Below are 15,546 nucleotides of genomic sequence, written 5' to 3' on the forward strand. Positions count from 1 at the left end.
TTCAAAAAATTATCGGAGAGAATAAAGTGATAAATGGAATATAATATAAGAAACCAATATGCAAAAATTGATTTTGATGCGAAATTTTTATCAATTAGCTAATTGAAGAATACGAAAAGTGATTTTAGACAATATTAAACAGCTTATTTAGTTGACTTTAATAAGGTGATTTTATTTTTGTTAATAAGAAGGCGAGATATTTATTTTTTTATCATCAAAGTTTCTGTATTTAGATGAGAAAATGATGAATTCATTTATTATGTTAGCTTTTATTGTTGGATTACTTAGCTCCAATGGATTTTAGATAATTTCTGACATCTCTGGAGTCAGTGATTGAAAGAGCAGTTTTTCCATCATTATTCTTTGCATCTTTATCAGCTCCAACAAAGATAAGATATTTAACAACCTCAAGATGATTTTTGGATGATGCCCAAATGAGTGGAGTCCATCCATCTTTATCTTTTGCATCTTTATTAGCTCCAATAGAGATGAGATACTGAACAATTTCAAGATAACCTCCTTTTGATGCATAAATGAGTGGAGTATATCCATCATTATTCTTTGCATCTTTATCAGCTCCAACAGAGATAAGATATTTAACAATATCAAGATGACCTTTTTTGATGCTTTAATGAGTGGAGTCAATCCTTTTTTATTCTTTGCTTCTTTATCAGCTCCAATTGATATAAGATATCTAACAATTTCAAGATGACCATATGATGATGCATAAATGAGTGGAGTATATCCATTGTAACCCTTTCCATCTTTATTGGCTCCAATAGATATCATATATTTAACAAATTCAAGATCACCTTTTTCCGCTCCAAAAGCTATTGGAGTACCATGACGGAAACACTGCCTTTCTTTATCGGATCCAATAGAGATAAGATATTTAACAATTTCAAAATGGCCTTCTTTTAATGCAAATTCAATTGGAGGTTCTGAAGTTTCTAAGTTTTCTGCTTTATCTGCGCCAGCAGAAATCAAAGTTTTAACAATTTCAAGATGACCATTTATTGATGCGTAAACGAGTGATGGATATCCATAGTTATCAGCCACGTCTTTATTAGCTCCAATGGAGATAAGATATTTAACAACTTCAAGATGACCATTTATTGATGCCCAAATGAGTGGAGTTCTCAATTCACTATCATTAATTTCTATATTAGCTCCAGCAGAGATTAAATATTTAACAACTCCCAGATGACCATTTTTTGATGCAGAGATGAGTGGAGGCAAACTACCATAACGTTTTGGTTCTTTATCAGCTCCAGCAGAAACAAGATATTTAACAACTTCAAGATGACCATTTTCTGCGGCAAAATTGAGTGGAGTATAATTTCGTCTACTCCTTGATTCCTTATTGCAGCCGCATTCAATGAGAGATTTAACAAGTTTGAGATTTCCTTTTTCGCATGCCACATGTAGTACATTCATCGATTCTTCAAACCAATGTTTTGATGGAGTTTCCTTCTCCCAAAGACCTTCAATACAAGCTTTTGTAATCATTTTTTTATTTCCTTGAATAGAAAGTTCGTCAAGAAAATTGTAGACACTATCGAAATCTTTCGATCTCTTAAGTTTGGATATCTTTGGAAGGATTTCTTTCTGGTTAATTTTTTCAAAAACTTGATCAAAAATCTTTTCTTTTTCTTGGATTTCTTTCTTTAATTCATAGTTTTCTTCAGTAATTTGTTTGAGTTGAGACAAAAGTGTAGCCATTTCTTCATCGCCGTTTGGATTTACCTGCTTTTGTAGTGTATGTAATAAAAAATCAATAGCACCATCAAGAATTCTAAGTTTAAAGGATTTTCTGACTGATTTAAGAAATGAAATAACTTCTTCGAAACTTTGTATAGAAACTGTTGCACCTCCAATGCATTTATATAATTCTTTTGCTTTAATTGCAGAACGGGATTGTTCTACAAGAGCAATGAAGTCATTTGCTGTCAAATGTGAGAATTTCATGATTTTTTTGATATCCTGTTTCTCGAAAGTATCAAAAAAACTTATTTTCGTCAATATAATCTTTGATATGAGCCCCAATATATTCAAAATTCTGAACAATTGCTTGACTCGTTTTTTTAGAGTGCGGGACAAATTTGCCAAGTGTCACTTTTTCCCGAGGCACCCTTTCGTAATGATTGGGAGCCTTGGGGCTCCTGCAGCAGAGTATCGCTCCGCTCCATTAATTTTTTTTTTAAAAAAGTGCCGTGTGGCAAATTTGTCCTGTTCCCATTTTTTTATTTTACAAAAATCTGACAATTTCGAATCTGTGAAAAACAAAATCAAATAATGCATAATTAGTTTGCTCTTGCCAAAGCATATGATTTCCTATTAAAATATAGTGTAATCGAAATTCTTTCAAGAATTTTGATTATCTGATGTTTAAACATCAGTGTACTTTTACAAATCACAAATTGAGCAAAACTCATAAAACTTGGTATCAATGCTAAGTAAAGATGAGGGAAACATTAAAATCCAAGGAATTTCTGATAGCAAATTTTTTGAATTGTGCATAAATTATGATTTGTAAAAGTATTATGTTATGCGAGCAGATGTACTGTATGATATGTTATTGAAAAATATTATAGGAAAGATAGAAATATATTTCATGTTAAAAATATTAAAAATACATACAATTTAATCTTCAATGGTTGTTTCACCACCTTTAGACCTTGAAAGAGCGATCTGATTCTTAACTTCGCCTTGAGATTGCAAAGCTCTGAAGTAAGGATGTCTTACAATATCAAAAATGGTGCATCCTCCTTCTCTAGCAATTTCAAGTATACATTTAAGTACGGGACCTTGCAAATTTGGCAAAATAATTTCATCAATAATTTTAATTAATGATGGAATTGCCAGTGGTTCATCATGCGCCTCTACATCTTTGTCTGCACCCCATTCTGCATCTACTATGCAGATTTGGTCGCCATCTGCGGTTACATTAATATTAGCAGCTCCTAAAGGCGCTGCAAGTCTCTTTGAGCCATACATTGTTAAATCGCACAATGCTGTTGCAATTCTGGATCTCCAATGTGCAAAAAGTGGAGATTGTTCGCCAATTGCAGTTGGACCACGGAAAAACGATAAAATTGGGAGATATCGGTTGCTATCGTACATAAACCAGACTTTATCTCCTGTTTCGCATCTCATATCTAAAGGAGATCTGAAACAATGTGAAGGAAGGAATTCACGGGCTATCTCGAAGTCTAGAGCTTCCTTATGGTATGCTGTATATGAGGCTGTCAATGCATCAACTTCTATGACATCTATTAAATTCTTTGCAGCATCTTGAGCAGCAAAGCAGCAAACACCAGGACAGATTTGCTTTTTAGTACCATTACGCGATTTAACAGGTGGTTGAACTTTCTTTCTCTGATTCTTAACTAATTGGCCGACATATGCAATTCTTTGAGCAGTTGGTTGAGGTATTGGTGGATCAACGCCGTCAATACGACTCCAAAAGAAGTTTCTGAATCTCTGAACTTTGTTATCTTGCTCGTTATCTGTTGCTGCTGTTGATCCTGCAATTGTCTGCTTTAAATCTTGAATAGTATTAAGAATGAAGTGTAAATTAACGACGTCTGATGGATATGAAAGCGCTTTCTTGACTTGTCGTTCAAGTAAATCGAGAGATTCGTCAACATGTGCACAATGTTCTTCAAATGCCAATCTTTCATTCTTAAACTCTGTGTCGATAACTGCACGTTTAAAGTTTTCAAATGTAACTGGACGAGCAGGTGATGGTTGTGGGAAAAGTGAAGTAATCCAAGTATCTTGCTGAGTAATATGTCCATTTTTTGCAAGTTCAGCCACAAAAAGCTCCATATTTTTCTGACTTGTGATTTCGGTGGCGCCTGGATCAAGTGCATGCTGAAAACATTCTTCTGGATTCATTTAAATTTTTAGGATGAAAAAAAAGAGTTCGTTTTTTATTTTTTTCTTTTGCTCAATTTTTTTAATTTCGAGATTTACTTGATGAATCATTATCAAAATTGTTTTAATGTATTTTTAAAAGTCCAAATGATAAAACAAATCGATTTTCAAAATTATTTATTTCAAAAAATTGAGATAATCATTTATTTTGTATCTAAATAGATTTGATATTAATAATAATGATTATTTATGCAAATTGTCATGTACGAAATCAAAATTTATGAATGATGATTCTATTTTTTACCTATCTTACTCTTTCTGATCCCAATTTGACAATACACGATATTGGCGTAGCTGTGTGGTCAGGAAAAGAATGCATAAATACGAGAATGGTAGCTGCATGTAACACCTGGGTTAAACAATTTCCAGAAGTTGCAGTTTATTCAGATTTTTATCCAAAAGGATCAAAAGAAAAGCTTCAAAGTATAGCATCACCTACAAAACTTTTATTTTTCGAGCTCGGCGACTGTAGACAACATTATCTTGTTACAGCATGGCAAAGAGCCCAGCCACGATTCATGAAAGCAATGGAACACTTTTACAGATATAATACAAGTAAGAAATGGTACTTTTTCTGTGACGATGATTCATTTCCTATTGCAAGAAACCTTGTTGCGTTACTTAAAGATTACAATTCAGAAGAAAGTAAATTTATTGGCAAACTATACTGTGCATGGCCAGAAGTAGTTTTCGGAAAAAAGGAAATGGAAGAATGTATTTTATTTGCACAAGGTGGTGCAGGCGTTTGTATCACGGCAACTTACTTTGCGCGAATAGTAGATAATATGACAGAGTGCAATGCGAAGTTTACTCACAGATACTACGCTGGTTCGATGAGATTTGCCAAATGTTCGCATGATGCATTTCCAAGAGAATGGATTGAAGGTAGGATATTGTCTAGAAGAGATGATAAGTTTTTCTCAACAGGACCTATCTCAGAAATAGAAGATGGAGCTAATATTAACACGCATCCGGTCAATTTCCATAAATTAAGTATATCATCAATTTATTACGTCCGAAATTCATATATGTCGATGTTTAATTTGCCATCAAATAATGCTTCGAGATTTACTGATTGGAGAGACGTTGCTGGTAATAAATATACGATATATATGGATACAAAGCTTCATTCTTATAATTTGATGCTTGGTTACTATTTAGGATTAACAGATAATTTTGAATCATTTTTACAGAGGCAAACGTCACAGTATATCCCTGTTTTTGATGAAAAAGAAGTTGATAAAATTGTTGCATACAAGCAGTATTACAATGACAACTTCCTTCTTGAAATTATTTGCGATGATACTGTTCCTCAAGGAAAAATGTGGACAGACCATTACGAAATAAGAAATTATACTCATGTATATACTAGAATGAAATGTCCACCTATCGAAGAATATGTTTGGCCATAATTTATTCTTATTATTCTTGTTATATAGCTATTTTTAATGTTATGATTGTTGTTAAAGATTTTATTTAGTTATTATGAATAATTTCTGAATCTTCATTATAGTTACACTAGTTATATTAGAATTACAGAATATAATTCTTTATCTATACTTGAAAATTGTTAAAATATACTGCATCTGGTGAAATAAAGATCATTATGAAGGACAAAAATCGCATTACTAACTTAGGTTAAGAAATTAATTCGAAATTACAGTTTTTTTATGAATGTTTCATTCATTCACAATGAGATGTAATGATTTGGTGATTCAGTGTGCATATACGAGATATGTTTTGATGTTGCTATTGATCAATTAACTGAGATATTTTGAAAATTTCTCTATATTCATACTCTTTCAAGTAAAAATATAAAATTTGTATATAACAAATATTTACATACTCTATAAAACAAAAGAAACAAAGAAAAATTATTCATAAGTTTGAGATGAAACAACAAAATTAGATTTCAAGAGTAATTCGAGCTGTGTTCTGGTTACTTGCAGCTGTTCCTTCAAAAGGGTTAGCATTGCTGGATCTGTTCTTGGAATCGTAAATTTCATTGATTCAATTATTGATTTTACGATTTCTTGGTCGATTTCTCCTGCTTTTATTGCAGCTGCAACAGTTGCTTCGACCAGAGAAACAACAGCTGAAGCTGCAGTTGGATTTGACTGGCAGAGATTCTTCAATGTAGGTAAAATTGATGGTAACCAGTCGAGTGTTTCGTCTACATCATTAGGAATGAAACTCCATATCAATTTAACTCCAGCGGAAATCATGATATCACTTCCTAAGCCATTCAAAGGTAGATATGAAGTAATTAAAGAGATATTTGATTCCTTTGTCTCTTTGCACAGATAAACTAAAGCATTAGAGATATCTTCAAGGAAATTTGCTTCTCTAATTCCGTAATTAAATAACTGGCGTAGTTTGATAAGAGAATTATAAGCTCCGCAATGTTGGATTGCTTTTGGTGTAAGTAATGATCCAAAATTCAAAATTATTAAGTCATGAATAATCACATTTTGAGTTTCTGTTGATGGAGCGTTGAACATTTCTGGTTTGATTGCTCCGAGTATGAAAAATAGTATTTCTTCGGCCGTTTCTGATGCTTCGCGAAAGATTTGAAGAAAATGACTGAATTCTAATGAAGATTCTTCGAATTTATCACCGTATTCCATTAAAGCAAATCCTAATGAATCTGATTTGGTGTCTATTAATTCTCTAATTGCTCCATAAAAAATGTCTGGATCTGGATTTAAGAAATCTACGAAATTTTCAAGTGCCAACTTTTCCCATGGCTGTAAATTATGGACTGATAGTGATTTACCTTGACTATAAAGAATATAGTCATAAGTCAATTGTGGAAAATTGCTGTCTTCAAGAATAAATACAGATGGATCCTCAGGTTCTACTGTTGATATTTTAAAAGGTGCAACAAATTTTGCTGGTTCAGGTTTGTCTATGTCTTCGGATGTGTCAATATCAGTTGTTTCGGTATCTTTTTCACGAATTGCAACGAGATCATCTATCGAATATCCATCAGACGTTATAACATCGTCTTTAAAATGAACATCCGCCCCGCTATCACTGCTACTTTCGTCAGAATCAATCATCTTGTCACTTTTTAGGATCAGTTAAAAGTGACGTTTAAAATTTCGTTACAAAAAAAAATCAAAGAAATAAAAAAAATGACTGATATGAAGACAATTGTTATAGATAATGGTACCTTCTCTGTTAAAGCAGGATTTGCAGGTACTAAAAAACCACATTTTATAATTCCAACAGTTGTCGGAACAGCAAAAGAAAATGCTGATATGGTTGGTATAAAAAACAAAGCGTATTTTGTAGGAAATGAAGCTCTTGCAAAGGAAAATCTATTAAACCTCGTAAATCCAATAGAAAATGGTGTCGTGCAAAATTGGGAATTCCAAACGCAGCTTTGGGACGAGTTGTTTGCAAATCAATTTCATTGTCCACTGGAAGATGTTTGCATCCTAACAGGCGAAAAACCAGCATGTACACAGCAAAACAAAGCAAAAATGGCTCAAATTTTATTTGAAAAGTTCAACTGCGGAGGTTTTTCGTCAATACAGCAATCAGTTCTTTCCTTGTTTTCCATTGGACGTAGAACTGGCCTTGTTTTTGATAATGGCGAAGGTTTAGGATCAATTGTTCCAGTTTACGAAGGATATACGATCCCTCATGCAATTATTCATACAGAACTATGCGGTAGTTTCCTTACAGAAAACATGAAACGACTTATTACAACAAAAGATCCATCAACAGCTGAATGGAAGCTTGAAGAGTTCAGAGCAATGAAAGATAAGCTCTCATATGTTCCTATTGACTACCAAGCTGAAGAACAATCACCAGAAACATTCGAACAACTACGTTTACCAAGTGGAAAGTATTATCAAGTAGGAAAAGAGAGATTTATCTGCTCAGAAGTATTATTCGAACCAACAATTGCCAATAAGGAAGCAGAAGGTATCCACCAAATCATGTTTGACTCAATTATGAAGTGTGATATCGATATCAGGCAAGATTTGTATAAGAGTATCTTCTTATCTGGTGGAACAACGATGATTACAGGTATTGCAGAGCGAATTGAGAAGGAAGTCATTGCTTTAGCTCCTCCTTCCATGAAAATCGTTGTAATTGCTCCACCTCAGAGACGTGACGCTGTTTGGATTGGTGGTTCTGTACTCGGAACACACGAATTCTTCTTTGACGAGATGATGGTTACAAAAGCTGAATACCGCGAAGAAGGTGAAAATATAATTAGTTTGAAATGCCACAGCTAAATAACTTATATTTGTTTTATTATTTATCTTACTAAAAATTGTTAATTGTTTTACTAATTTTTTAAAAAATAATAATAAATTTAATTACCCTGGTTACTTAGCCCTAATTGCTATTAGGTACTTTTTACATCACCCTTTGCAACACCTAAAGCAGTCTTTCTAAATAGATTCATTGCTTCTTTATCAGCTCCAATAGAGATAAGATACTTAACAACTTCATAATGGCCGTTATCTGATGCACAAATGAGTGGAGTAGATCCTATATCATCCTTTGCTTCTTTATCAGCTCCAATAGAGATAAGATATTTAACGACTCCCAGATGACCCGTTTTTGATGCAGAAATGAGTGGAGTATATCCATTTTCATCCTTTGCTTCTTTATCATCACCAATAGAGATAAGATATTGAACAACTTCAAGTTCACCACATTTTGATGCATAAATGAGTGGAGTATATCTCCCTTTATTCATTGCTTCTTTATCAGCTCCAACAGAGATAAGATATTTAACGATTTCAAGATGGTCTTTTTCTGATGCATAAATGAGTGGAGTATATCTATATTTGTTCTTTGCTTCTTTATTAGCTCCAATAGAGATAAGATATTTAACGATTTCAAGAAGGCCTTCTTTTGATGCCCAAATGAGTGGAGTAGATCTCTCAGAATCCTTTGCTTCTTTATTAATTCCAATAGAGACGAGATATTTAACGATTTCAATATGACCATTTCTTAATGCACAAATGAGTGGAGTAGAATTTCGATTTTCCACTGCTTCTTTATCAGCCCCGACAGAGATGAGATATTTAACAACTTCAAGTTTATTATTCGAGGATGCTGTAATAAGTGGAGTATATCCAAATCCATCCTCCGCTTCTTTATCGCACTTACATTCGATAAGTGATTTAACAAGTTCGAGATTTCCTTTTTCACATGCTATATGAAGTACATTTTTACGACATGCTGTTTCCTTTTCCCAAAGTCCTTCTTCACAGGCTTTTTGAATCATTTCCTGATTTCTTTTTGTAGAAAGTTCCTCAAAGAGTTTGTAAACACTTTTGATATCATAAGATTTCTTAAGTTCTGCAATTTTAGTTAAAATTTCTCTAGAATGATTGGAACTTTCGTTAGTTTGATTGACATTTGTTTCTTTGGCCGCATTTTGTATTTGATTTTGAATTTCTTTTAATTTTTCTTGATGTTTTTGTATTTGTTCTGTAGAATCATGTGATTCTTTCTCTTTTTGATCCAAAATATTAATGATTCCATCCATTATTTTGAATTTCATGTACTTTTTGACAGATTTCAGAATTGAAACAACTTCTTCTTTGTTTTGGATCGTTACATTTGCATTTCGTGTACAGATAAATGAATTTTTGGCACTAATAGTTTTAGAAGATTGTTTAAGAAGAGTAATGTACTGAATTGTTGTTAAATTTGAATATTTCATGATTTTTTTGATATCTTCTATGTCAAATGTATTGAAGAAGTTTTCATTTTTAATATAATCGCTAATGTGAGCAGCAATGTATTCGTAATTCATATTCATGTAGTGTTGTTATATTTTTTAAATGTCGAAACTTTACAAAAAATCTGATTATAAAATAAATCAAAATTTGGAGCTTAGTATTGGGAAACTTTTCATCGATAAAGCAATGTAATATCACATTTGTCATTTTTATTTAAAATGTGCAACGTTATATGTTTTCTGTTCTAAAACAGAAAGTCTAAAGATAGAAATTGTAATGATTATTAAATAAAACAAACAATTTAATTATAATTTAAAACAAAATATAAAATAAAATAAGTTATTCTTCAAATGATGATGGAAGATGCAAAACAGCGCAAACTCCATTGATTATCATATCATCATAAGATAAGTCTCCTCTTATTGCCAGTCTTGCTACATAGTTATCTAATGTATTTGGTCCAATAGTAAGGAGAATTGGTACAATCATCATTTCGGAAGAAGAAGGTTGAGCTCTGAGATGCAAAGTAAACATCTTACTTGATGGTTTTGTAACTTTAGTTGGCTGCGACAACTGTTTGCTTCTTGGATCGAATCCCCAACCAACAATTGCAACTCCATCCAATGCCAAAGGTGAATCACTTGCGCGTTCTAACTCGAAAACAGCATCTTGTTCAGAGAAATTCGTTGCAACACTTGCACAAACAGCAGAAACCAAAGCTTTGACATCTGAGCAACTGTTTGCATCTATTCTCTTTGGAAGATTTCTTGTCTTGACACAGATATCGATGAACTCTCTTCTGGCTATCAATGCTCTGAAGAAAGCAGCAATTCTTATTGGTGCGTTGATGTGAGCTGCCTTTCCCCATTCAGGAGGACTTATGTCATTTGCAACGCACATGTGAGTGAATTTAGTTGGATTCTGGACTGATTGCTTCACAGCTTTGATTGTTTCGTTGTAGATTCTCGCTTCTTTCTTTGCAATAATTGATGCTGGAGAGGGAGCAAGAGTTAAAGGAATTTCGATCGGATCAGGAATAGTAACCAAAATGGAAGAAAGTTTCGCTGTTGAATCAATCGTTGAATCTCTTGCTAATGTCATAAATGGTTCACTTAACCATCGAGAAAGTGACCATGATTCAGTGATTGATGATAAACTTCTATCAACACACAAAACTTCATGAGCAGGTAAAACAGGTAAATGGCTGACAACTTCATCGTATCCTTTGTTATCTTTAGGTATAATCCATGGAGATCCAGCTGATAACTGTGACCTTGTGAATGTGAAAATGTCATCAGTTATGTCTGGATTTATGATTTTCTTCAAATGTGCAATAACTTTGTCGCAATCATCTTTGTAACAAAATGAATTTGATACAATGGATTCAGTGATTTTTCTCGCAGCAGGAACAGTGATTTTATCAAACTTAAGTCTTTCCATGACACTCTTAATGAGTTCGACATTGACGAACTGTGCATTGAACAAGCCACAAGGTCCAAGGAAAGCTCTTACGTTTTGGATTGCGAAAACTGTTGCAATTGCATAATGTAGTTGGAAATCTGTTGATGAACAGATAACTGGCTTCAAATGTCTCATTGTTTGTGCTACACATACTGGTTCTCTGGTTTGTAACACAACACAACGAGACATTACGGAATGAGGAATGTATTCTGATGTAGAACAAGAAATAATTAACTGGAATTTTTCATTTGGTGGTTGTGTATTTACTGCGTCAATGTTATCATTAATAAATGTAGCGATTGAAGGGTTCGGAGAATCATAATACACAATAACACGATTTCCATGTATTCTTGCTCTTGTTATAGCGCTTTTCATCAAAGTTAAATAATCGGATTCGATTCCATAAGTGAATTCCAAGCATTCTTCATCATCGATGTCCAATTTCAATGTTCTCCCTGTGTTCTTTAAAATGACTATTGGTTGGTCCAAAGGAATAGAATCCATAGGAATGGCTTCTAAGAAGTGTTCATCGAAATTGTCGCAAATTAATGATGTTGCCAATTTGTAAAGTCCCAAAATATTTACGAACTTCATTTGGTCGAAAGAAGATCTTCCTGGTTCAGGACCAAACATCTGTATTCTTCCATCATATTCTGCTTGAATGTGTTGTGCAATGACTTGTAAGTCACTTTCATGAGTAAATCCATGTCTGCAGTTGTTAAAGAATGAGCAAATGAGCATGAAGAAGATGGAATCTCTCATTGTCATCGATTTGAAGTATTTCTGTTCAACGGAAGCAATGAATAATCTTGGTAATTTCTCAATTTCAGTTACTTCAGAAATGATTTGATTTATCATTTCCATGTAGCCGGAGAAACTAAATGAATACAAATTGGAAACTCTTGGAAGGTATCTTGATAAGCTGAGCCACATTGATTCACAAATATCAATTGCGTTTTCGTATGGATGCAAAACAACTTTCTTTTTATCACTTAATTCTTCGTAATCAATATCTTCACTTATCAAGCCAATGAAAAGTTTCTTGACAGTTAACAAAGAAGTAAATGTTTCATTGTCTTCAACCAATACGTAATTGATATCTTCCTTTTGGTTGGTTCTTATATCATTAATTATTTCTAACAAATCCTTTTCTGTTGTATTTATTTCATACAACTTTTGCATTCTCGTCAAACAAGGATCAGCAATTGTTGACAATTCTTTCGTGTTGTATTTCATGATGAATGCTCTTTCGATTACATCTCTTGGGAATCCCTTGGAGAACTTAGAAAAGTCCACAGGAGTAACAACAGATTTCAAGTTTTCTGGAACATCATTCATTGGCAAAGGAGTGAACAAAATCAATCTAAATTGTTCAGAAACTTTGACTTTTCTTTGTCCAATGTCGAAAGTTGCTTTTCCATCATTAGATCTCGCCATTCTAAGGAAGAATTGAAGGTTCGGAGTAAGCTTTTCAACATCAATAATGATCATTGTCAATCCTTTTTCAGCTGCTTCGTTGAATTTATCCATTATATTCGATGTTTCAAGAGAAACTATCATTCTTTCCGGTTTAGGAATTGTTTTTAGAACTGAATCGAAAATGTAACTATCATTATCAGAAATCAATGGAGTTCTTGGCGAATGGAATGCCAATCTCGTGAATAAAGTGAATTTCAAGGATATTCCCATATCCGAAACCTTGATGTCTTTCTCTGCATCCAAACTACAAATGACTGAACCAATGATTTCATATGGATTCATCTGAGAACATTTAACTGGCAAATCATTGATAGCTTTAACAACATCGTCAATGAGATTGAAGTTGCAGCCACCATATGTCAAGAAGAAAGCTGTTAAAACGGAATTTCTGAAGTTCTCCGTTTGTTGTTCGACTTCTTTTGAACTCATGACCATCCATCTGTCATTTAATCGTGAGAGTTTATCGACCAATTCATCCATTTCGTGTCTTTTTGTAACTAACGCGTTGTAGTCACTGTTCTTCGCGTTGTAGTTGGATTTATTGTTCAATAAATCTTCTTCTTCCATTTTGATTTCGTGGAGAATTTCGAAGATTGAATCTTTTTCAATCTTGTAATTTTCCAAAGTTTGATTTATTACGAGTCTTTTATTGGCTGTATCTTCATCTTTCTGTTGGAGATCTGATGAAGCATGTGCTGCTTTGCACATCTCAATTGCGTAGTCTGTTAATTGGTTAACAAAAGTACTCATTGATGTCAATTCATCGTAATTTTGAGTTATCAATTTTTCTGCATTTTCTGCATTATTTGACAGCTTTTGGATAGAAACTCTCTTTTGTAATGTCAATTTGATGTTTGAATCTGTTGCCAATTGACGACCGTATGGTTCGAATTTCGGTGGATCTCCCATGAAGAAACAAAGTAATTCGAACAATCTAACAAAGAATCTGTTCGTGAAGAAAGAATTTAATTGTTGAGGAGCACTTGAAACTTTGTTTAATGCTAAAGAAGCATTTCTTTGTGTATCCACTGATAAATTCTTTGCTTCACCGAGTTGTTTTTCGAGTTCTTCAAGTTCTTTTGTCTTCTTTTCTTCCTCTTCTTTAATAATATTGAGGCGTTTTCGAACAGAAGCTTTCTTTTCTTTGAGTTTCGATTCTTTGTCATCGAATTCTGTATCTTTATTTTCAGAACATCCTTCCAAGTTTTTGATTTCTTGTTCCAATTGAGCGACTTGGTTCTCAATTGTCATTACGAAATCAATTGATTCATTAGCCAAATGGTGTACATGGCTTGATTCAAATGAAAGATGTCTGTAAACATATTTAAATGTCCTCATGAAATCGAAATATCTCGTTAAAGGAGTGACTCTTGAAACCAACCTGAAAACCTTGGAAATAACATTAAATAACTGGTTTTCTTTGTCTTGGACAATCTCTTTGAGTCCTGGACTCTTTATCAAATCCTCTGCACATGATTGAGAATACTCAGTCAAATTCCTTCCGAAGTAAATTGTTGGGAAAATATTTAATGATTCATCATTAAATTTGTCATCAACACTGAAAACAAAATGAATTTTATCATGAATTTCCCATGATACTTTCTTGTGACATTCTATATTGGTAATATGAGAAGATGTGAATTCCTGATATCTTGTTAATAGATTTAAGTATTTTTCAGGGCCAAACAAATCATAACAATTACTATAATAAACAATGTTGTTGATAATTGATCTTCCTTTTTCATCCAATTTTGCATAAGGAACTAAAATTATTGCTTCTTTTGTTTTGAGAACACTTGTTCTGATAGTATTCGCTAATTGTTCACTTGATTTCTTGTTGTCTAATGGATCATATTCCATAAACAACATTTCTCTTGCTGATGCAATGAATCTGCACATCGTATGTCTTCCAATTCCATCTTTTCCTTTCATTATAACTGAACTTCCTGGGAAGAATGTTCCTCTGTAAAGTAAAACATAATCTTTCAAAATCGGTCTGTACAAAACAGTGTCAACAGCAATGTCTGCAGGTGTTGATTGCATGTTTAGTACGTATTCGAGTTCTTCTCTGAACAATTCAATTGGATTTCCAGTGTAATTAATTGTTGTCAAAGAATCTTTTGCAAATTCAGGGAAGACATTTTTAGTTCCATCCATAATTGTTAGGAAAATGGAGAGAACGTGTGGTTCAGTGACAATTTGTCTGAAGCAAGTGTTGAAATTCTTTATGTCTTCAATATCCATGTTATGTGTCATTAAGAATCTGAAATCTCCTAACAATGTTTGCGCTGGTTCTAATGAATCTGAATTTAGTGGTTTTGATTTATGTTGAGAAACAGAAATTGCATCCAAAATCCTCATGAAATGGAATTTGCCTGGAATATTCTTCATCATGTAAAGAGCAACTTGTGTATATTCTTTTTCTACTCCAAGATGTTCTGCAACGGTTGTCAACATGAAATCAATTGTGTAGATTGTCAAAGAACTGAAATTCATCAAATAAAACCTTGAAAGGAATCTAGCTGGAAATCCTTTGTATGTCTTACTTGTTACAATGATTATTGCGTTCTGGAGATATCTGTTCTTTGTACTTGGCAATGATCTGATGTATTCCATCACGTGAATCATTGATGGATCTAAATTGTCAAAAATCAAAGCCAAACGAGGAATTTCTAGAACAGGAACTCCTGTTACTCTGCACATCTCGATTGTTCTGTCGATGTACTGAGAAATGGAGTTCTCTGTGCAGAACTTGTTGACAGGAATTGTTAATGGCATAATCTCAGGATGTAACTTGAAAAATGTGTCAACAAAATAGGTTTTTCCGCATAAAGAAGGACCAATTATCATTAAAGGAATTTGGTAATTCATCATCAACTCGAATTCGTAAATGTAAGGGATATATTCTGGTAAAACAACCATGACGTTGTCAGGAAGATTCATGTGGTCT

The 15,546-nt window shown here is 33.3% G+C and overlaps 7 protein-coding genes across 7 annotated transcripts, besides 1 other annotated feature; 2 read left to right on the top strand and 5 right to left on the bottom strand.

The window, feature by feature from the left end:
* Positions 1 to 300: 300 nt before the first annotated feature.
* TVAGG3_0379690 (ankyrin repeat protein family) lies at positions 301 to 1,968 on the bottom strand (the record flags this gene model as incomplete). Its single annotated transcript, XM_001321738.1, has 1 exon — positions 301 to 1,968. One exon carries the CDS (start codon positions 1,966 to 1,968, stop codon positions 301 to 303), a length of 1,668 nt encoding a protein of 555 aa, XP_001321773.1.
* Positions 1,969 to 2,087: 119 nt separating this feature from the next.
* Positions 2,088 to 2,237: a mobile genetic element.
* Positions 2,238 to 2,639: 402 nt separating this feature from the next.
* TVAGG3_0379710 (uncharacterized protein) lies at positions 2,640 to 3,906 on the bottom strand (the record flags this gene model as incomplete). The annotated part of the gene is made up of 1 exon (XM_001321739.1): positions 2,644 to 3,900. The coding sequence occupies one exon, from the start codon at positions 3,898 to 3,900 to the stop codon at positions 2,644 to 2,646; it is 1,257 nt and encodes a 418-aa protein (XP_001321774.1).
* Positions 3,907 to 4,163: 257 nt separating this feature from the next.
* On the top strand, positions 4,164 to 5,672 carry TVAGG3_0379720 (N-acetylgalactosaminyl-proteoglycan 3-beta-glucuronosyltransferase protein; the record flags this gene model as incomplete). The annotated part of the gene is made up of 1 exon (XM_001321740.1): positions 4,164 to 5,351. The coding sequence occupies one exon, from the start codon at positions 4,164 to 4,166 to the stop codon at positions 5,349 to 5,351; it is 1,188 nt and encodes a 395-aa protein (XP_001321775.1).
* A 141-nt stretch (positions 5,673 to 5,813) lies between these two features.
* Positions 5,814 to 7,001, bottom strand: TVAGG3_0379730 (uncharacterized protein; the record flags this gene model as incomplete). The annotated part of the gene is made up of 1 exon (XM_001321741.1): positions 5,814 to 7,001. One exon carries the CDS (start codon positions 6,999 to 7,001, stop codon positions 5,814 to 5,816), a length of 1,188 nt encoding a protein of 395 aa, XP_001321776.1.
* A 47-nt stretch (positions 7,002 to 7,048) lies between these two features.
* Positions 7,049 to 8,210, top strand: TVAGG3_0379740 (ATP binding; the record flags this gene model as incomplete). The annotated part of the gene is made up of 1 exon (XM_001321742.1): positions 7,077 to 8,192. The coding sequence occupies one exon, from the start codon at positions 7,077 to 7,079 to the stop codon at positions 8,190 to 8,192; it is 1,116 nt and encodes a 371-aa protein (XP_001321777.1).
* Positions 8,211 to 8,288: 78 nt separating this feature from the next.
* Positions 8,289 to 9,742, bottom strand: TVAGG3_0379750 (ankyrin repeat protein family; the record flags this gene model as incomplete). Its single annotated transcript, XM_001321743.1, has 1 exon — positions 8,306 to 9,736. The coding sequence occupies one exon, from the start codon at positions 9,734 to 9,736 to the stop codon at positions 8,306 to 8,308; it is 1,431 nt and encodes a 476-aa protein (XP_001321778.1).
* A 253-nt stretch (positions 9,743 to 9,995) lies between these two features.
* Positions 9,996 to 15,114, bottom strand: TVAGG3_0379760 (dynein heavy chain family protein family; the record flags this gene model as incomplete). Its single annotated transcript, XM_001321744.1, has 1 exon — positions 9,996 to 12,878. The coding sequence occupies one exon, from the start codon at positions 12,876 to 12,878 to the stop codon at positions 9,996 to 9,998; it is 2,883 nt and encodes a 960-aa protein (XP_001321779.1).
* Positions 15,115 to 15,546: the final 432 nt, after the last annotated feature.

This window comes from Trichomonas vaginalis, chromosome V (genome assembly GCF_026262505.1).
Source record: "Trichomonas vaginalis G3 chromosome V, whole genome shotgun sequence".
Lineage (NCBI taxonomy): Eukaryota > Parabasalia > Trichomonadida > Trichomonadidae > Trichomonas > Trichomonas vaginalis.